This window comes from Suncus etruscus, chromosome 7 (genome assembly GCF_024139225.1).
Source record: "Suncus etruscus isolate mSunEtr1 chromosome 7, mSunEtr1.pri.cur, whole genome shotgun sequence".
NCBI classification, from domain to species: Eukaryota; Metazoa; Chordata; class Mammalia; order Eulipotyphla; family Soricidae; genus Suncus; species Suncus etruscus.
The window spans coordinates 53,531,135-53,552,976 of record NC_064854.1 but is presented as its reverse complement, the minus strand read 5'-3'; the positions used below and the strand labels follow the sequence as shown (position 1 = coordinate 53,552,976).

The following is a 21,842-nucleotide window of genomic DNA, read 5'->3' as shown; positions in this document are numbered from 1 at the left end:
TTTTTCTTTTTTTACCCCTTTCCTTGATCTGATTTTTTTTTTCAAATGTTGAAACTACAGAACCAAACCAGTCAATTGCTCATTAAGATCTAAAGTAGCGGGGCCGGGCGGTGGCGCTAGAGGTAAGGTGCCTGCCTTGCCTGTGCTAGCCTTGGACGAACTGAGGTTCGATCCCCCGGTGTCCCATATGGTCCCCCAAGCCAGGAGCAACTTCTGAGCACATAGCCAGGAGTAACCCCTGAGCATTACCGGTTGTGGCCCAAAAATCAAAAATCAAAAAAAAAAAAAAAAAAGATCTAAAGTAGCATAATATTTTGGGGGCTGTAGCAGTGGCGCAGAGCAGTAAGGCGTCTGCCTTACTGGTGCTAGCCTAGGATGGACCACAGTTTGATCCTCATCGTCCCATGTGGTCCCCCAAGCCAGGAGCACTTTTTGAACACATAGCCAGGAGTAACCCCTAAGCATCACCAGGTGTGGCTCAAAACAAACAAACAAACAAAAAGTAGCATGATATTTTACCCCTTCTTATAGATAGGGCCTACAGTTCCTTGCCAGCCTGAAGAAGTTACAGAAGATGGACCTTTGCCCACACTCTACTTTAATGATTTCTTTTTTTTCTTTTAAGGTGGGGGGTCACACCCGGCAGTGCTCAGGGGTTACTCCTGGCTCTATGCTCAGAAATCGCTCCTGGCTGGCTAAGGAGACCATATAGGATGCCGGGATTCGAACCACCATACTTCTGCATGCAAGGCAAATACCCTACCTCCATGCTATCTCTCCGGCCCCTCCTTTAATGATTTCTTTTTTTTTTTTTTTTTTTTGTGGTTTTTGGGTCACACCCGGCAGTGCTCAGGGGTTACTCCTGGCTCCATGCTCAGAAATTGCTCCTGGCAGGCACAGGGGACCATATGGGACGCCGGGATTTGAACCAATGACCTTCTGCATGAAAGGCAAACACCTTACCTCCATGCTATCTCTCCGGCCCCTCCTTTAATGATTTCTAAGGAGATGAAATTTCTAGGAAAAGAATGAATTGAACACTAAAAGGGGATGGGTGGTGGAAGGAAAGAAGGGGCAAAGATTGTGGCTTCTGTGGTAATATTAAGGGTAAAAGAATTAGCACCACCTGAGGCCGGAGTGATAGTGAGGTATATGTTAAGAAAAGAAGTAGGTACCACCCCAGGGGTGCAGATCCCAGGATGGGGAAGTTGCACTGAGAGCATCCTTATTTTATGCTTGTCCAGAAGGGAACCCCTGGAAATGTGGAGGAGAGATGAGCTTTCTCTGCTGGATATGGGAATGTGTCAGGAAATCAATCTGGCAACACACAAGCCTCAAGATCAAATTACAGAGGGAGACAGACCCTGAGATGAAGGCTGGAGATCTCAGGTAAAGCTTTGGAAGTGCTGTTCACTTAGCAGAAATCCAGAGCTGTCTCAGCCCAAATATCAATAGGGTTTTAAGAGAATACATCCAGACTTACTCCCTAGTAGGGCAGCATCAGTTAAGGCAAATAAGAAAGAGGAGTTAGCTAGCCAGCAATTCAACGCTGCCTTAAAGTACCAGGTTAAAGCCTGGAATCAGACTTCCCCAGGAATTTCCAAAGATTGCTGATTGTGCATACATCTAGAGCACTCTTGGACTACTTAAGGGAAGTGACCCTTCAGAACAGGAGGGGAGACCTTGTTTTCTGCAGCAAGGAGGGCTCTGTGCTGCTTTAGGCAAGAAATACCGTTTCTATGCAGATCATTTGGGAGTAGTCAAGGTTAGGGAAGGGCTGGATAAGAAAAAGGAAGAGCATGAATAGCAGGAGTCTTGGTTCATCACTACCCATGGTTAACTACCCTCATCTTCTCCCTACTGGGAGGGACCCCTGCTCATGCTTGACCTTATCCTGACAGTGAGTGGGATCCTTCATATTGAATAAGCTAGTGAGTTCTGTTAAAGACAGAATTCAATACAGTCCAACTGTTGGTCTTAAGGCAGTAGAATCAGCCTCTAGAGGAAACAACCAGATGAGTGTGACCAGGATTAACTACATGTCCAAGAAAGGGGATTATGATAGAAGGGAATGTAAGTTTAGAATTAACTGTTGCTGTTTCGCTTCTGTAACTGTGCTTTGCTTTAGATATAAGGATTGCCATGACAGGCCTCAGATATGTGACAGAGCCCAGAACAGCCAGTTCCAGGAACTTCAAGGGCACACACCAAGACAATTAGATAAACTAGCAACACCCGGATGCCTGCAGGCGATAAACCTTATATAACTAAAGACCAAACTCATGGGCAACCAATCCCCACCTCTACTACTTCAGCCAACCAGTTTAAACCCGGCTGACATAACATGTACTGAGAACCTATAGTTTTACCCCTACATTGAAGACTCAACAGCCCTATAAAAGGGCTTGCAAGTCCCATCCAAGTCATTGCCATCTGGGAAAGATGAGGCCTCTGGAGAATTTCTTTCTTTCTTTCTTTTTTTTATGGAACGCTTCACGAATTTGCGTGTCATCCTTGCGCAGGGGCCATGCTAATCTTCTCTGTATCGTTCCAATTTTAGTATATGTGCTGCCGAAGCAAGCACTGGAGGAGAATTTCTAAGTGCTCCTGATCTGAACTTTTAATGCAGTTTGTCATTCAATTATAGTTAATTCAATGCAATTTATTTCCTGGTTACTTTCCTTTCTAGGATGAAAATCACTTCCTTTCTAGTACTGACTGCATTTAATAAAGTGGGTGATTAAATCCCTGTACATTTCACATGTCTTAAGCAAAGCCAGTATGAGCTGATTTAACACCACTTTTTGGGGGGATCAGGGGTTGTGCCATGCCCAGTGGTACTCAGGGATCGTTCCAGGTGAGGTTTGGGGGAGCCTATGTGGTGTTGGAATTGCTCCTGTGTAGGAAGCAAGTGCCTGCCTGCTGATCTATCTTTCTCATCCCCTCTCCTTCCTTCCTTTAATCCCAGGACACTTCTTGACTCTTCCCTTCTCCATGGATCCTGAGAACTCTCTCCAGTCTCTAAATTTGGTTGTACCTGGCCTGAAGTCTCCTCCTGGGCCAGTTTTGGGGTCCCAGGACATTCAGTTCTAATGCTGCAGCTTCAATGCTGCTGGACACTGCAGCTTCCCAGAACTGCTCAGAAGCTTCACATAAATATGATGACTCCAAGCACCCATCCCAGGCCTGAAATCGTTCAGTTGCTGAGCCAGGCCTTGCCCCCATGGCTTTGCCATTAGGCAACCAGGCACCTCATACAAACAACTATGGGCAAGCCACATCCTTTCTAAACACTAGTGTATGATATCATCTAGAGATGTGAAAAATTCACGTATTTCCCTTAAATTTAGAGACATAGGACATAAGGACTTGTTGAACCATGATTAAGTTTAAAGGTATTTTGCAATGAAAAGCCACGTTAGACAATACTCAAGGGTTACTCTTGGCACTCAGGAATTACTCCTGGCTGTGCATGAAGGACCATATTGAACCTGAGTCAGCTGTATATAAGGTGAGTGCCCTCCCCACTTTACTATCTCTCTGGCCCTAAAGCTGAAAGGATTTTAAACTAACCATGGAGAAGTTCTCAGTTTAAATTTCTTTTATTCTAAAGAGGAGGGTTATTTGGGCCATACCCATGATACTCAGGTCTTATGCCTGCCTGTGCACTCAGGAATCACTCCTGGTGGGGCTTGAGGGAACATTCAGAATAGCAGGGAATAAGCCAGCTCAGCCTAGTGCAAGGCAGTGCCCTCCCCAAGTGTCTGATCTTTCCAGCCCAAAATGTCTTTTGCATTTCCATTTCAACAGAAGCTCTGAAAGGGTAATTTCCTCCCAGAAAACAACCAAGTTCAAAGAGAGACAATGAGGAAACTGAAAACGTGAGAACCAAGTACTGAATGTGTGCACAGAAGGGGTAGGAGTTATCACCATACCACCCACCCCTGCAGCCCCTTCCACTCACCAATCTCCTCATACCGCATCACAGTACCCAGGTTCGCATTTTCATCTGCAAGGACAGAGGGAGGCCAGAGATTTAAATCTGCATTCTGGCCCCCCAACAATGGATCAGGTCAGGGAATGGGGGGCATTATAGGGGTGAGTGGAGAATACAGAGAGCGGGTATCCTCATACCCTGAGGAACTTTGGGGGGACTTGCAGAATCAGGGGTGCAGGGGAGACATGGCATGAACACGCGCTCATGCCCAACACGTTCTACTCTGTTCCATCTACCCTGTCTGGAGACTGGTCACAGGAACCAGGTGCTCTCGATTTGGGGGTGATAGGGAAATAGGAATGGGGTAGGCAGAAGGACCACCAAGAAGAAGCCTTCTCTCCTTCAGGGTTCTCCTGTTCCCAGAAGCAGCCAAACAGAGCAAAAGGGAAACAGAGCCAGAGCAGATTTTGTATCTGCAGGAAATAAAGCCAGAGAGCCTAGAAGCTTCAGGGGAACAGCGAACCCTAGGGATTCTGATCATTGAAAGAATAAAGAGATGATGTTAGAGCCTCTCAGTGCTAAACCTCTAGAGCAGGACACCTGGGGGTGGTACTCTGGGCCCCAAGTCTCTTAGACACATGGACATGGGGCAGGTGGGGTTCTAGAGGGGCAGCCCAGGACAGATTCCATGCCCCAGATGCTCAGAGAGGGGCCAGGGACCTTCTTCTGGGGTCACCACTGTCTTCTCTCAACTCTGCCTGGGAGCAAGTTGAGGGGCAGGGACAGGGCGAAAGGCGCAGTGGATAAACTTACCTACAAAGGTAAAGCGCTCCACGGGGGGTCTCACACAGCAGATGCGGCTCAGGCTCTCCCCAACTTTCCCCAGAATCTTGGCTAGGGGTGGGAGAGAGAGAGTAGGGGACATGGTGGGGAAGGGGTCATCCCAAATATTCCTTCCTTCCTTCCTTCCAGCCCGTAGAAGGCCCAGACATGCCAAGGAGGAGATTCCTGAAGGAATTATTTATTATCTCTGTTTTTTAGGGGAATGGGAGCTTACAGGAGGGTTGGAGCACACCTGGCGGTGCTCAAGATTTACTCCTGTCTCTGTACTTGGGGATCACTCCTAATGGTGCTCAGGGGACCCTCACAGTGCTGGGGATTGACTCCAAGACAGCTGTGTGTAAAGCAAGAGCCTTATTCTTAGGGCTACTCCTCTGGTCTCTGTTTTTCAATTTTTTGAAATTGCATACTGAACTGGAGAGATAGCACAGTGGAAAGAGTACTTGCCTTGCATGTGGCTGACCCAGGTTTGATTCCAGGCACTACATATGGTTCCTGGAACCCCACTAGGAGTCATGCCTGAATGTGGAAGCAGGAGTCACTCCCAAGCACTGCTGGGTGTGGTTCCCAAAACAACAACAAAATTATAACAATAAAAAGTTTCCCTGTCTGGAGAGATCATTCAGAAGGGGCTGAGCCAATCCTGTTTGCAGGATGCCCAAGTGGAACCCACAGCACCACATGTTCCCCATAACACCTCCAGGAGAACCCCTAAGCAGGGAAGTAGGAGAAACCATAAAAGAAAAAAAAAAGAAGCTTCAAGTACCCCACTTTTCACAAAAATAGTCTGGCATCAAAGCTGAGGCAATGATGCTGTGAAATAAGGGGCAGCTCACAGAGCAGGAGCAGATGCCTGGCATGTGTAGCCCCAAGTCAATCCACAGCATCCCGTGGGCCTCCAGCACTGTTCAGCTTAAGCACAGAATCCCCACTAGCCAGACCTCTGTGGAAGGACTGGCGAATATGAAGTGGTTTCTGGAAGGCAGCTCCCACCAGATAATTACCCTCCTCTCCCACACCTACAGAATCTGGCTTGAAGGGTATGCCCACAACTCTGCATTATGAATTTCTACTTGCCCCTTAGGGTCCCCGAGATGTTTCTTACCTGCAGTGGGCTTGGGGGGCACGTTGTTGTTCTGGTAGATGGGCTGGGGGGTCTCATTAGGAGGCTGCCCAATCACGGGTGTAACAGAGGGGGTGTTGACATTGGAGAGGATGCAGCCAGTCACCCGCTGCGAGAGGGAGAGAGACATGTAGAGCCCAAGGATGAGCAGAACTGTTTCTAGGTTATCTCCAATGCACCGTGGCTTGTCCAACACTCCCCGGAGCACTCCAAAGGGTGCTGTGTCCACAATTTCCACAGTTGGGTACCAAGCTCCAAGGGTCAAACAGTTTCTTTCCAGGTTCTCCTGGAGCAATTCACCACCAGGGGAAAGTCCTGGTCTCATTTCATCCCTGGTCTAGGGTATGGTCCCCCTGTATCCCTAGAAGGGTTGAGGCCAGGCCCGGAAGAAACCAAGGGCAGTGCATGGTGCCCTCTACACTATAGAACAACAGCTTCACAGCCCAGATCTCCACTTTGCACTGCAGCTACCAACCTTGGTTTTGTTCTCTGACTCTGTGCCATCTCCGATGTGGTCCTGGGTGGCATTCTGATCCACACTGATCGGTGTGAGCCACCGGGGACCATAGACATTCAAACAATTCAGGCTGGTCTAGGCTGGGTGCAAAGTCCAAGACCTCCCTCCCTACCAGAAGTTAAGGATAAGGAATCCATGGGACGAGGTGGGGATGGGATGCAGCATGAAACAGAAACAAGATTTCTGAATGCATGAATGAATGAATGAATTAAAAAAATGACAGCTTTTGGGCCCGGAGAGATAGCACAGCGGTGTTTGCCTTGCAAGCAGCCGATCCAGGACCAAAGGTGGTTGGTTCGAATCCCGGTGTCCCATATGGTCCCCTGAGCCTGCCAGGAGCTATTTCTGAGCAGACAGCCAGGAGTAACCCCTGAGCACCGCCGGGTGTGACCCAAAAAACCAAAAAAAAAAAAAAAAAAAAAAAATGACAGCTTTTGAATGAACATTTGTGTATAAATTAATGAACGAATGAGATTTCCAAAATGAATGATTGGAGACATATATGGATGAATTAATGAGTTCCAAAATGAATGATGAGTTAATCAATGAATGAATGAATGGGTTAATGAACGAACACATTCTGGAATGAACATGTTAATGACTAAATTAAACGAGGGGCCAGAGAGATAGCATGGAGGTAAGGCATTTGCCTTGCATGCAGAAGGTCGGTAGTTTGAATGCTGGCATTCCATATAGTTCCCCGAGCCTGCCAGGAGCAATTTCTGAGTGTACAGCCAATAGTGACCCCTGAGCTCAGCCAGGTGTGACCAAAAACAAAAACAAACAACAACAAAAAGACAATGAATGAATGTGTTCCAGAACAAATGAATGAGTTAATAAAAGAACTTGCTCTGATGGGTCCCGAGCAATAGCACAGAGGTAATATGTTTGCCTTTCACGCGGCTGACCCAGGATGGACCTGGGTTTGATCCCCAGAGTCCCATATGGTCCCCTGAGCCAGGAGTAATTTCTGAGTGCATAGCCAGGAGTAACCCTGAGCGCCACCGGGTATGCCCAAAACACACACACCCAAAAGAACTTGCTCTGGAATGAATGAGTGCATTCTAGAATCAATGAATGAGTTAACAATAAATGAATGAATGTATTCCAGAATGAACGAATGGAGAGTTTAGTTCCCAGTTTCTGTCACTGCAGCCTGCTTGATGCCCTGGATGTGAGCTTTGGGGTGCCTGATTATTGCTACATTCAGGAGCAGCACAATGGGGGTGCAGGTGCCTGTGAGAGATACAGGATTGAGGGTTGGCCCAGGGCTCCCACAATACTCAGGAGCATAAAACCGCAGGGGCTGAGCATTGCTCTGCAGGAAAGCAGGGTTCCCCTTCCTGAACCACAAGGTCCCCTGTGCACTGGGCACTGGCATCCACAAAGAAAAAACAAAAACAAAATATAGACGATCAAGTGCAGACATGCCATGTTTGGGGGACAGAACCACTTTCCTGAGAAAGGACTGGGGGGGGGGGGTCTGTGCCCAGCTGAGAGCGAAATGTCCTGGAGACACCCCCAGATCCCTGTCTCCATTATACCAGCACCCGCCTGGCTCAACAAACTGTTGCTGCATGTCCTCAGGAAACTCAGCTCATCTCTCTGGATCCTTTCAACCACTGGAACAGGTCAGAGTGAGGCCACTCTGGGCGGGCAAGAAGGATGATGGAAGTTGGGGACCACAGGACAATGGCCTGGGTGCCTCTCTTGCCTCTCTAGGACAGGTCCCCTACTTCTCAGGTCCTGTGCTATGGCCCCACCAGCTCCCATGATAGTCCTCAGTGGGTGTGGGGTCTCACCTTCATGAGGTCTCGGTGGTGCTCCAGCACACTGCAAGTGGTCTGCCATGTGTCCTGGTAACACTCCCAGGGGTCCACCCTGGCAAGCAGAGAAAACCCCATCAGTCCAGGTTCCCTGATACTGCCCCGGGAATGCTCAGCTCTCCAGCCCTGGGAAGGCCAGCTCAGGGCACCTGCCTGGGGTCAGTTATATGTAAGTGTCAAGAGTCTCAGAGCATTTTGAGGGGATGATGAAACTAGAACCCAGAGTCTCTGCACACTAAATTGGTCCTTTGTTTTGCTTTGGTTTAAGGCCACACCTTACAGTGCTGAGGGGCTACTTGTGCTCTGCACTTAGGGATCAATCCTGGTGGTTCTTAGAGTAGATTATGAGATTTTGAGGACCCTTTGTTTATTTTTTCACCACAACCAGTAGTGCTCAGGACTGACTCCTGGCTTTGCACTTTGGATTCACAGGAAACTAAGTGGTGCCAGAGATCAAACCTGGGTCAGCCAAATGCAATGCAAATTGTCTTGCCCACTGCTCTCCCCCCCTCTCTTTCTCTCTCTCTCTTTCTCTCTCTTTTTCTCTCTCTCTCTTCTCGATTTCTTTGCTTTTCCCCCTCTCGCTCTTTTTTGTTAGAACTGGGATTTTTTTTATTTTTTATTTTTATTTATTTATTTATTTTTGGTTTTTGGATCACACCCGGCAGCGCTCAGGGGTCACTCCTGGTTCCATGCTCAGAAATCACTCCTGGCAGGCACGGGGGACCAAATGGAATGCCAGGATTCGAACCACTGTCCTTCTGCATGAAAGGCAAATGCCTTACCTCCAATGCCATCTCTCCAGCCCCAGAACTGGAAATTTTTTTGTTTGTTTTGGGTCACACCCGGTGGTGCTCAGGGGTTACTTCTGGCTCTATGCTCAGAAGTCACTTCTGGGGGCCGGAGAGATAGCACAGGGGCCTTTGCCTTGCAAGGGTGTGGCCCCCCCAAAAAAAAAAAAGAAGTCACTTCTGGCAGGCTCAGGATACCATATGGGATAGCGGGATTCAAACCAGGGTCTGTCCTGTGTTGGACACGTGCAAGGCAAACACCTTACCATTGTGCTATCGCTCCGGCCCCAGAACTGGGATGTTTTTAATCCAATAAGTCAGGAAGATTTTTGAAAGCTCCAAGAATATCCCTGAATGCAGAGCTGTGGACATTGATGAGACAGAAAATTCCTCCCTGGTGTCACCAACCCACTCAGCTGGGTTAAACCACTACATTCTAGGCTAGAGAGTCAGCATCAGGGCGAGGCACTGGCCTTGCATGTGGCTGACCCATGCTCCATCCTTGGTACCACACAGGGTACCCTGAACACTCCCAGGGGTTGCTCCTGTGCACAGAGCCAAGACAGGCCCCTGAGCACTGCTGAGTGAGTCCCGACTACCTTTTCCCCCACAAACGGATTAGAGATTAAGTTTGCTGGAAGCTGGAGATGGAGATAGCAGCTCTGCAAAGGTCCCAACACCTACACACACACACACACACACACATACACACACACACACACACACACACACACACACACACACACACACAAAAGAATTAGAAGTTGGGCCACCCTGTGAAGTTTCTGGCTCCCAGGACCTCATCCTTCTCCTTTCATTTATTTATTTATATTTATTCTGAGCTATTTGCTCAGAAATCACTCCTGCAGGCTTAGGGAACTATATGGGATGCCATGATTTGAAGTACCGTCCATCCTGAATCGGCTGCGTACAAGGCAAATGCCCTACCGCCTTCATTTCTATACCCCCTACTTTCTCCTCCACCCACCCCCGTGAGATCCAGGGCTCCCTGGCCCTGACCCCTACCTGATCCAATCAGAGTTCTGCACAGCCAGTTGGCACATGATCAGACGGTGCCTGCTGGACACGAGGCCCTGGGAAGAAACGAGACATTGAGGCAGGAGTTTCTCCCTTCTTCCTCAACACTGCCCGTGGGACCCCCAAGTGTGTTTGCAACTGTGTGCATGCGTGTAAGCATGTATTGTGCGCATGTGTGTATGCATCTGTGTGAGCATGTGTTGTGTCTGTATGTGAGCACATGTGTGTATTGTGTGAGTATGAGCATATATATGTATGTGTGTGTATGTGAGTCATATGTGTGAGTGTAGAAATATGTTTCAGCAGTGGTCCTGGGCCCCCCAGAGCCAGAGTTGGTTTCTGGCCACTGGCCCCCATGCCAGCCCCTGTGGATCCTGTGATCATGCTGCTCTCCCAGAGTGTCAGCAGGGAGTCTTCCCAGCTTGGAGGTTGCAGGGACACCCAGGCCAGCACCCACCTGCTTTCCATAGGAGTCGTGGACAGGGGACACGATCCCCCCTATCACGATAAATCGCCCGGTTTTGTGCAGATAATCCCTGGCTCGTTCTGCAGGGAAGAAGACGTGGGTGTGAGCAAGAGAGTCAGGGCGGCACCTGTGGAGTCCACCTGCTTTGCTCTTGAACCTTCCTTCCTGCCAAGACGTGCCCGGCACCAACTTCCAAAATAAGCTTGAGTGCTCCTGCCTGGGATGGAGGCGCGATGGCAGGAGCATCTGTTACATACGAACACGAGTCCTGGGTCCTCCCCCAGCACCTCATTGCTCCAGGACTATGGCCATCACCTCCACAATCCAAAAACTATAAAGAACCAGAAGGTAATGGACAACCTGGAATGTCTCTTCCCATTGCATTGGAGGCATGAGGCTTAGAGTTCAATTCCCAGCACCACCCACATGCAGTATAAGGTATCCCAGCCCTGTACTTGGTATCCCTTGAGACACAAAGCATGTAAGCTCTGGCACCCCACAACCAAGTGTGTAGGCCCTGGGCTCTCCAATTAATATGAGGCCCCACCCCACCCAGCCCTGACCTCAAAACAAAAGGAAGGCTGGAGTGGGAAGAGATGATGGGTCTCAAAGGTTCTCAAGCCAGTTTGTTCTGACTTTTGAGGGTTACACAGCCCTGTAGTGCTCAGTGACTACTCTCAGCTCTGTGCTTAGAGTTGCTGGTGTTGCTCTGGGCCTACATAGGGGTGGGTGTTCAGTCATACAATACCTGCTGTGCTCAGTTCTCTTGGTAATCTGAGCTGCCAGGCCTGACCCAGTTTTTGTTTTAGGTTTTTGGCTTTTGGGCCACCATAGGCAGGGCTCAGAGCTCACTCCTGGAGGGCCCAGGGGACCAAATAGGTTATGGGATATCTAAACTAGATTGGCTGAGTGCAAGCCTTCCCTGATACACTCTATCCCCAGGCCCCCAATCTAGCTTTTTGTTTTGTTTTGGAGACAGCATCATTATGCTCAGGGGTTACTCCTGGATCTGAGCTCAAAAAGTACTCCTGGTAGTCTCAGAGGACCATATGGGATGTTGTAGATCAACCTGGGCCAGTCATGTACAAGGCAAATGCCCTACCCACTGTGCTATCATTCTGACCCCTGCTAATCCAGTTTTAAAGGAAGCTCTGCCTTATGTTTGGAGGATTTAAAACATATCATCAGTAAGCCTTTAAGAGGACAGATTGGAGTGCACCCATTATCATTCTAAGAAACTTCCAAAATGGAGCAGTGGCCAGATCAATAGCTTATCAGGGAAAGCATTTGCCTGCACACAGCTGGCCCAGGTTTGATTCTTGGCATCCCATATATAGATTCCCCAAGCACCACCAAGAGTGATTCCTGAGCACCACTGGGTATGATCCCTAAAAAGAATAATAAAACCAAAAAGCCTCACTATGAAATGTGAGCCATCTGCCTTTTGTGTTTACTTGGGAGGAGGAAAAAAACTAACACCAGAACAAATTTAAAGGAGCTTCTAGCAATCGAGGACAATTCCCAGTCAGTGCAGAAAACCACCATTGGCAGAACTGGCTCAGAAAAAAACTTGAATTTCCCCCCTTTGGAAGGAATGCGGTGTTTGCTTTCTCCAATGTTCCAGACAAGCCCAATTTCATTTCCCCCCTTTCACTCTTTTTGTTTGTTTGTTTGTTTTTAGGCCACACCTGTTGACACTCAGGGGTTACTCCTGGTTATGCACTCAGAAATCGCTCCTGACTTGGGGGACCATATGGGACACTAGGGATAGAACCCAGGTCCATCCTGGGTAGGCCGAGTGCAAGGCAAACGACTTACCAAAGCACTATCACAACGCACTCCCCTTCACTCTTCTTGGGAAAAGCCATCAAACTAGGAAGGGCGTAAAGGGCCGGATTCTCTTCACCTCTGGTACAAACTCCCACCATGCTGGAGCTTGTACCCAAAAGAAACTTTTATGGGCAACATTCAAACATTCAGCAGCAAGCATAACAGTTTGATCTCTCTCTCTCTCTCTCTCTCTCTCTCTCTCTCTCTCTCTCTCTCCCTCTCCCTCTCCCTCCCTCTCTCCTCTCTCTCTCTCCCTCCCTCCCTCTCCCTCCCTCCCTCCCTCCCTCCCTCTCTCTCTCTCTCTCCCTCTCCCTCCCTCTCTCTCTCTCTCTCTTTCTCTCTCTCTCCCTCCCTCCCTCTCTCTCTCTCTCTCCCTCCCTCCCTCCCTCCCCCCCCCCAACCTCAGGGGTGGTCACACACTACAGTGCTCAAGGATCGCCCCCTGGTGGCAGTTGTGGAATCATGACTTGCTGGTTTCACAGCCAGGCTGCGTGCAGAGCCAACTCCCACCATCTCTCTACAGACAGATTTAAGGGATTGCTGTGTAAATCCAAGCAAATGGTTTGCCAACATTCTTCTTGCCTGCCCTTCCCTTGCAAACTGCTTTCTGGATCCCAAGATTTGGGGGTGGGGCAGGTTGTGATGCAAAACTGCATTTCTCAAACCCCCAAAGTGTTGGGGATCCCCCCCTCGGATCTAATTAGAATGTAGATTCTGATCCCAAAGGTGAAGGTGAGGCCTAAGTTCAGGGCTGAACATCATTAAAACATCAGGACACAACCTGTCTTCATCAAGACATTGGGAGGCTCAAGAAATTAGTTCAAAGCGCTGACAATCAAGATTTGCATGTGGGAGGCCCCAAATGGCCTCCTGAGAATCCCTCCAAAGTTAATCTTAGAGCCATGCTGAGTGTGGTTCAAAAATTAAGTCATAAAATAAAAACAACAAAAACATGTACGCTTTGCCTATGTGAAAGAAAACTTTGGGTTTAATCCTTGGCACCAAAAAAGAGAAAAGAAACATTTGTATGCAGTGTGGATGTTTGCATTGAAATTTTTGGTTTATTTTGGGGTCATACCTGGTGATGCTCAAGGGTTACTCCTGGCTCTTTGCTGTGGGAGCACTCTTAGTGGAGCATTGGTAATTAAACCCGGGTCAGCCCCAGGCAAGGTGAGTGTCCCCCCTACTGTACAAGCTACTGTACTAGCTAGCCATATGTAATGATCCATCCCTTCACCAGCATTCATTGTCCATAACCAGTCACGTTCCCAGTTTCCCTTCATCCCCCCACCCATTAGCCTGTTCCTATGGCAGACAGTTTCTCCCTTCCTCCCTCCTTGCATCCCTTCCTCCTCTGTTACTGAAGAGATATCACTTTCCCTCCTATTGGCACCCAGTTCTTGTCCACAGTGTCAGACTTCTGATTCCAAGTCTCAGAATGTGCTTTTATTTTATTTTTGCTTTTTGGGTCACATCCAGCAGTGCTCAGGGGTTACTCCTGGCTTTGCACTCAGAAATCGCTCCTGGCAGGCTGGGGACCTAATGGGATGCCGGGATTCGAACCACCCTCTGTCCTGGGTCGGCTGCATGCAAGGCAAAAAAGCTCTACAGCTGTGCTATCTCTCCAACCTCATCTGTGTCTTTTTGTTGTGGTTTGTTGTAGGGTCACACCTCATGGTACTCTGGGGTTATTCCTGAATCTTCGCTCAGAAATTACTCCCTGCAGGCTTGGGTAACTCTATAGGACGCTGGGGATCAAACCTGGGTCGGTTGCATGCAAGGCAAATGCCCTCACCACTGTGCTCAGCCCCTGGCTCTGTGACTTTTTAAACAGCACCTTAAATTTTGCAGCTCCCCCACCCCATCCCCACCTGAGTTTGCTGACTTGACAGTTTATTTATTTTTGTTTGTTTGTTTTGTTTTTGGGTCACATCCGGCAGCGCTCAGGGGCTACTCCCGGCTCTACGCTCAGAAATCACTCCTGGCAGGCTCGGGGGACCACATGGGATGCCGGGATTCAAACTACCGTCCTTCTGCATGCAAGACAAACGCCCTACCCCTATTCTATCTCTCTGCCCCTCCCCAGCTTATATTTTGACTGGATCAAACATGGGGGGAGGACGTGCCCTGCATGTCTGGGTTTCCTCAAAAGCAGTTTTTCTCCCCCAGCCTCCCCTCTCCAAAGACACATTTCTGAGGTTGGCAGGTAGCTAGCTGTTGGCCCAGCCTGGAATTCTGGAATTCCATTTCCCTCGCTTTCCTGAGATGAGATCTGGTTTATCCCTCAGCCCTTCTCTCTCTCTCTCTCTCTCTCTCTCTCTCTCTCTCTCTCTCTCTCTCTCTCTCTCTCTCTCTCTCTCTCTCTTTCTCTCTCCCTCCCTGTCTCTCTCATCTCTCTCTCCTCTTTTCTCTCTCCTCTTCTCTCTCTCTCTCCTCTTTCTCTTTCTCTCTCCCTCCCTGTCTCTCTCATCTCTCTCTCCTCTTTTCTCTCTCCTCTTCTCTCTCTCTCCTCTCTTTCTCTTTCTCTCTCCCTCCCTGTCTCTCTCATCTCTCCTCTTTTCTCTCTCCTCTTCTCTCTCTCTCTCTCTTTCATTTTTGCTGGACTTCCAGTGCCTCTTTCTTGCATTTGAACAGGCAACCAACCCCAGGGAGGTGTTTGGAGGCAGCACTGGAACCACTGGAACTTCATTCATTCACCGTGGGCAGTCTAAGGCTCTGCTACAAAAGGAATGCAGGGTCCTGGCCTTCCCAGGAGGCAGCTCTAATTGGAGGGTGGAGAGGCCTGCATTAGGAAAACCTGCAGGAGGGGGCAACATTCTTCACATGCCAGACCCTGTGCATTCAGGCCTTCAGGCCAGGCAGCGGTGAGCTGAGCCTCCCCCCAAGATCAGTGGGGCAGTTCACCTGCACCCCAAGTCTAGATCAACGGAACCCAGGCTGAAGTCTATTTTGCACCTCATCCAGGGTTCTTTTGACCAAGTCTGAACACTCCTCTGAATGTGTGCGTGGGAGTGTGTGTCGGGGCCACCAGAAAATGGGAAGAAGGTGGGGTGCTGATGCTCTACAGACATGGAGAGTTGGGCCCCCAGAGTTCTCTGCTCCAGAGGATCATGGGTCTGACCTGCAGTCAGACTGTAGGCCAGGCGGACCTGCTGAGGAAAACTATGGCCCTGAGGAGCTGGCAAGGACTCTGAATTTTGGGGGAAGCATAGAGGGTGCGGTGAGAGTTTAGGTCACACCCAATAGTACTCAAGGCTGACTCCTGGTTCTGTGCTCAGGGTTTACTCATGCTCGGGGACTCTATAAAGTACTGGGATCAAACCTGGATCTACTGCAGGTAAGGCAAACACCCTCCCCAATAGACTATTGCTCTGGCCCCAGTGCTCTGATGTTTTTGTTTTTGATTTCTGGGCCATACCTCAGTGCTCAGGGCTTACTCCTGGCTCTGCACTCAGGAATCACTCCTGGAGGTGCTCAGGGAACCTTATAGCGTGCTGGGGATTGACTGGGGTTGACCACATACAAGGCGAGAACCTTGTTCTTTCTGCCCTTCCTTTTACGTTGCCTTTATTGGCAAGAGGGTATTTGAGGCCACATCTTAATGTGCTCAGAGGATGCTCCTAGCAGTGTTTGGGGAAACCACATGGCCAAGGATCTGATCCAGACCCTCCACCTTTCATGGTTTTTGGACTACATCCAGAGGTGCTCAGGAGTTATTCCTGGCTCTGAACTCAGGAATCACTCCTGACAGGCTCAGGGGACCATATGAGATGCTGGAGATCGAACCCAGTCGGCTGTGTGTAAGGCCAGGCCCTCCCAGCTGTGCTGTTTCTCGGCTCACTCCAGCCTGGTTTTAAGGATCATCTTTGCTGCGCGAATTAGCACTAGGATAAAATTTGCTTGTTTATTGGTGCTTGTGCTCCCCTCGCTGTTGAGCTGTTCTCGAAGATCCCACTGCGACATTCAATTGTTTCTTTGAGAAAATAAAGCTCTGAAAATACTGCAGCAGCACCCAGAGACTTCTATCGCATCGGGGAGGTAGGAGGAATGCCCAAAGCAGAAAGTCGGGGTTCTCCCCAGAGATGCAGCTTTGCTGAGTCACAGCCTGAGCCCATGTTTATCCGCCTGGCTGTTCATGCACAAAGTCCTCAGAGGCTTCTGTGACCCTCATACAGGCCACAGACCCGTCACCATGGACTTGGACTGCAACCCACAGCCTGGCCCTGTAAGACTCAGCCCTCAGCTCTACCTGACCTTAAATGCCCTCCTAGAGCCCAGCTCCCCTTTTCCTAACTCTTTCCCTGAGAACCTGGGAACATCTCAGCCTGTCTTTGGCCCCCCTGTCACACACTCTGAAATGGTATTAATCAAAGTGAACTGTTTCTGAGTCTTTTCTCTTGTAATTCTGTTATTTGTTTTTATTTTTGTTTTGTGGGGGATCACTCCCATCTATGCTCAGGGCTTACTCCTGGTCCTGTGCTTAGGAATGACTCCTGGTAGTGCTGGAGAGACCTTCGGGATGCCAGGGATTGAGCCCAAGTGCCTTCTCCACTGTCCACTGCTCTGACAAGAGGAAGAAAGTCTTGAATTGGGACTTTGGGGCCATAGCCCCTGGGCATGAAGTTGAGTTGTTCCCTCCTCCTGGGCTTAATTTCTGACCCTCCAGTGGGCATCAAGGACAGGCTGTGGGCACCCGAGGAATGATGGCCAAAGTCCAGAATCTTCTGGGAGCAGCACACTTGGGTTACCAACCTCTCCACCAACACCCCATCGTTGCCATCTGTGATTCATTAGGACTCAGGTCAAAGAAGCATGAGAACCAGAACGAGGACAAATGGGGGGGATTGAGGGGCGGGAACATCGGGGCATGTCCCAAATTCTCTTCCAACCATTTTCCCACATGTCCCCTGAACCCCCAAGAAGGTGCTGGGCTCTAAACCATGGTCATCTCTAAACATTTTTTGTTTTGTTTTGTTTTGTTTTTGGGACACACCCAGCTGTGCTCAGGGGTTACTCCTGGCTGTCTGCTCAGAAATAGCTCCTGGCAGGCACGGGGGACCATATGGGACACCGGGATTCGAACCAACCACCTTAGGTCCTGGATTGGCTGCTTGCAAGGCAAACACCGCTGTGCTATCTCTCTGGGCCCATCTCTAAGCATCTTACTGAGCCAAAAAACTGTAAGTTTTCAGACTTCTGGTGTTTGTTTTTGTTTTGGGATTACACCCAGTTACTCCTGGCTCTGCTTTCAGGTGTCATTCCTGGCAGGCTTGGGAACCCTATGGGATGCCAGGAGCTGAACCCAGGTCAACCTCATGCACGGTAAGCATCCTCACCATTATGCTAGCTCAAGCCCCAGTTTTCACACCTCTGGGTTTACCTCTCATCACACTTGCCCCAGCTCAATCTCTCAGTGGAGTTCTTGGTCCAGCAATTCGAGTGGAAGGAGTGTGTGTGTGTGTGTGTGTGTGTGTGTGTGTGTGTGTGTGTGCATGTGCGTGCAACTCTGGGGAGGCAGCATCACCCCTAGATTCAGGTTGGAGGGAGGAAGCACAGCCGGTCTGTCCAGAACGACCTTCATAAAATCCCTATGTTGGTAGAGGCCTTTGGATTGGTCCTCATATTGCTTTCTAATTAGATGAATCTCAATTGGTTCCTTTGGTTTTTCCTGTTAAAAATATATTTCTCCATTGCCTCTTCATCTGGCTTTCCCCACTTCTTTTGGGCATGGGCTTTGTTTTTTCCCAATAAAGGCTACTCAGGTGGCCTGGAGGGGTGGCTGACATCTTGTTCATGGTTCCACGTGTTGAAGTGACTGGCTTGTGGGTGAACAGCTTGAGGTGTTAGTTTCTGGCCTGCTATTCCTTCCCAGCTGTGTGTGGATTATTTCTTGCATCGGAGTTGCTGCTGGACCCCTATCTCTTGTCCTACCCAGACAGAGTAGGACTCTCTTTCCTTCTCTGGGGGTTTTGGAATGCACAATCCACCATTCAACACCTGCATGGTGTCCCCCTCCCCCCAGAGTCTATTTCTCAGCTGGAAACAGGAGGGACCAGGGCTGGGGGAGTCTGCAGAAAACTGAGGTAGGGGTAGATGGTAGGGGTCCTGGCTGGGCAGACCAAAAGAAAGGAAGGAGCCCTGAGCAGGAAGGGAGGGAGGGAGTGGGAAGGAGAAAAGGGGGAGCATGGAGCAAACACCTCCTCTTCCCCATATCCTAAGAACTGACTTTCTACATTTAGACTTTCCTCCATTTCTGGATTTGTGTGTATGTGATTATCATTATTTTGGTTTGGGGCTTCACCCAGTGATGCTCAGGATTTGTTCTGCGCTTGGAGATCACTCCTGGTTGTGTTTGAGGGACTCTCTGTAGTGCTGGGAATTGAATCCAGGGAATCCATATTGGGTGCATGCAAGGCAAGTGCCCTACTCACTGTACTATTTCTCTGGCCCCTTTAAAATGTGTCTGTTATAAGTCAGAGAAATTGCTCATTAGATTAATGTACCTGCTTTACATATGGGAGACCCAAGTTTGATCATCACTCCACATGGTTCCCCAAAGTGACTCCCAATTTCAGGACAGGCTCCTAAGCACTATTGGGTGTGCCCATATACACTTGTTATAGAATCTCTGTAGGGGTTGAGAGATGGCAGAGCAGGGAGGGTGCTTGTCTTGTACATGGCTGACCCAGGTTCAATCCCTGCCATCCCATACAGTCTCTGAACCCTGCTAGCCAGGAGTGATCCCTGAGTGCAGAGCTAGAAGTAAGTCTTGAGCATTGCCCAAACCCAAAATAATTAAATAACAAATAAAATTTCTAAAATCTATTTGCAATTATATAATTGGAAAGATGTTACCTACTTACCCATATGTGGGGGCAATCTGGGTCACATCCGGGGTTATTCAGGGTTTACTCCTAGCTCTGTACTCAGGGATCACTCATGGTGGGCCCAGCTCAGGGACCCGTATGTAGTGCCAGGGATGAAAATTGGGCTGGTTGCATACAAAGCCAGAGCCTTCCCCACTACTCCCCTTTGTTTACTTATTGGTTGGTTTCTTTTGAGCTAATCCTGGCAATGCTCAGCACATGAAAGACCCCCATTTCCAAGGGAAAAAATAGAACATGAATGACAGGGGAGGCAGGGGGACAGATGAGCTAGAGAGGTCCTTCACTCATTTCCACTATTGCATACCTGAATGATTCAGTTTTTGGGGTGCTGCTGTCTTAGAAAGCAGGCAGCTGAACCAGATACAAGTGGATTGTTTGACTCCTCCATGTATCTGTCCCTCCAATCTCCATAGTCCCAGCAGGAAACAGAAATTTTATTCTCCAGAGCAAGTAACACTAAGAGGGTCCAATATCAGAGAAGTTGGACCCAGTGTTGCACAGGGAGAAGACATTTTGGGGAACATAGAGGAGGTTGTGAAAGACTCCAGGCTAAGCCATGGGATGCACAAGCCCCTCCCTATGAAGGTCCCCAGTTTTCTAGGGGAAATCAAAAGGAAGAAGAAAAAACATGGAGACATGGGGGGGGGGAACCTTCCAAGTACACAGCCTCAGGGCTCTGCAGTTGCTTCTGTGATACCCTGAGTCAGCAGCCCTGGGATCACTGGAGACAGCGCCAGAGGAAATGAAAGCACACACACAAAACAAACAAACAAACAACAACAAAAAAGACAGTGTGGGGAAAAGGCTAAGGCATGAGCACAAAAGGCTAGAGTTCAGGCTCTATACTTTGCTCTGAAGTCTTTATTGAGGTGACAGTAGCAAGATTCCCACTCAAGGGATCAAAGAGGAAGGACAGCAGGGCGGGCATACTCCTTGCATACATAGACCTCAATCTCATTCCTGACACTGCATAGGGTCCCCTGAGTCCCATCAGGAGTAATCCCTGAGCACAGAGCCAGGAGTCAGCCCTGAGCACTGCTGAGTGTGGCTCCCAAATGAGAAAAAAGAATTAAGCCACTGAGTGTTGGCAAGTGCCAGCTGTCAGCTATTATGAGAAATTGCAGGGAGAACATTCTAGTTCTTCTCTAGCCTCTACCTGCTCAAACTGAGGTGCTGGACAGAGCCTCTGGGAAGCAGTGCTGAGCTGGGCTCTGCCTTGCAAGTGTGAGTGAGGCCTGGGATCCAGCACCTATGGTCCCCGAAGCAAATTGGGATCAGAAATGACAATGGGGGCAGGCATTCAGGTCCCCTGAGAGTTTATGAATCAAGAGTGGGAGCAGAGCCCAGCACTTATTTTTAGCTGGGAAAAAGCATGGAAATAGGACATGCAGGAAAAATGGAGGCGTCCAGATTTATGTGCTTGGAGGTGCGGAGTGAGGGCCGAAATCTCAGGAGGAGGCAATGAGCTCAGGATCCCAGGAAGAAGGGCTGGAGAAAACCCAGGCCCCATCACGCTTCTATCTGACTCCACAAGAAGGATCTTTCTTTGTTTCATTTGGGGGCCACACCAGGCAATGATCAGGGCTTACTCCTGGCTCTGCACTCAGGGATCACTCCTGGCAGTGCTCAGGGATCCCAGGGATCGAGCTCTGGTCAGCTGCATGTTAGTCAAGTTCCCTACTCCCTGTGCTATCATTCCAGTCCCAAGAAAGGTATTTCCTTCCCCTACTTTTGGGCCACACCAGGTGTGCTCAGGGCTTATTCCTGGCTGGATCACTCCTGGAGAGTTGGAGGGCCATATGGTTTGCCTAGAGATGGAACCCAGGTCAGCCACATGCAAGGCAAGTACCCTCCCTGCTGTCCTATTGCTCTAGCTCCCAGGAAAGGGTTTTTTTTTTTGGGGGGGGGAGTTGGTGTTTGGGGGGGTCAAACCTGGCAGCATTTAGGGGTTACTCTGTGCTCAAAAATCGCTCCTGGCAGGCTCGGGGGAAAACACAGGATGCCAGGAATTGAACTGGGGTCCGTCCTGTGTCGGCCTCATGCAAGGAAATTGTGCTGTGCCATCACTGCGGCCCCAGGAAAGGTATTTTTAAAATGCATCTATGGTCCAATCCTCAGGTTCTGCTGTCTGACCATTTGTCCTTCCTTATTGTCTTTATATATCTTCATATTTCACGTGACAGAGACATTCTGTTCTGTCCCCCTCCTTATGGCTAATTTGTTTGTGTTTGTTTGGGGGCCACACCTAGCGATGCTCAGGGCTTACTCCTGGCTTGAAGCTCAGGAGTCCCTCCTGGTGGTGCTCAGAGGACATATGGGATGCCAAGGATTGAAATGAGATTGCTGCGTGCAAGACAAGTGCTCTCCCACTGTGCTATCTCTTCAGACCCTTCTGGTTAACGGCAACAGCACAGTCTTCACCAGTTCTGTCACCTAACTAAGAGCTAACTGCACCATTTCTTTTTTCTACAAGGAGATATGGTGTTGAAATGCTGTATGCAGAAAACCTTATCATTAATAGTATTGTAAATCAAAGTTTTAAAAATTCTTAGTGCATTATAGTAAATAGCCATAGAACATAAGAGCT

General features: G+C 49.1%; 1 protein-coding gene and 1 non-coding gene across 2 annotated transcripts in view; both read right to left on the bottom strand.

Moving 5' to 3' along the window:
- Nucleotides 1-21,842, bottom strand: part of NMNAT2 (nicotinamide nucleotide adenylyltransferase 2) — a 53,056-nt gene that overhangs the window by 13,358 nt on the left and 17,856 nt on the right. Inside the window, exons 2-7 of the mRNA XM_049776575.1 lie at nt 10,530-10,618; nt 10,061-10,128; nt 8,220-8,298; nt 5,883-6,009; nt 4,751-4,831; nt 3,965-4,009 (exon numbers count right to left, since the gene is read on the bottom strand). Of these exons, the coding sequence (XP_049632532.1) occupies nt 3,965-4,009; nt 4,751-4,831; nt 5,883-6,009; nt 8,220-8,298; nt 10,061-10,128; nt 10,530-10,618 (489 nt within the window). The remainder of the gene's footprint in view (nt 1-3,964; nt 4,010-4,750; nt 4,832-5,882; nt 6,010-8,219; nt 8,299-10,060; nt 10,129-10,529; nt 10,619-21,842) is intronic.
- Nucleotides 2,478-2,584, bottom strand: LOC126015137 (U6 spliceosomal RNA). Its single transcript, XR_007498031.1, has one exon. It is a non-coding gene; the product is annotated as a U6 spliceosomal RNA (small nuclear RNA).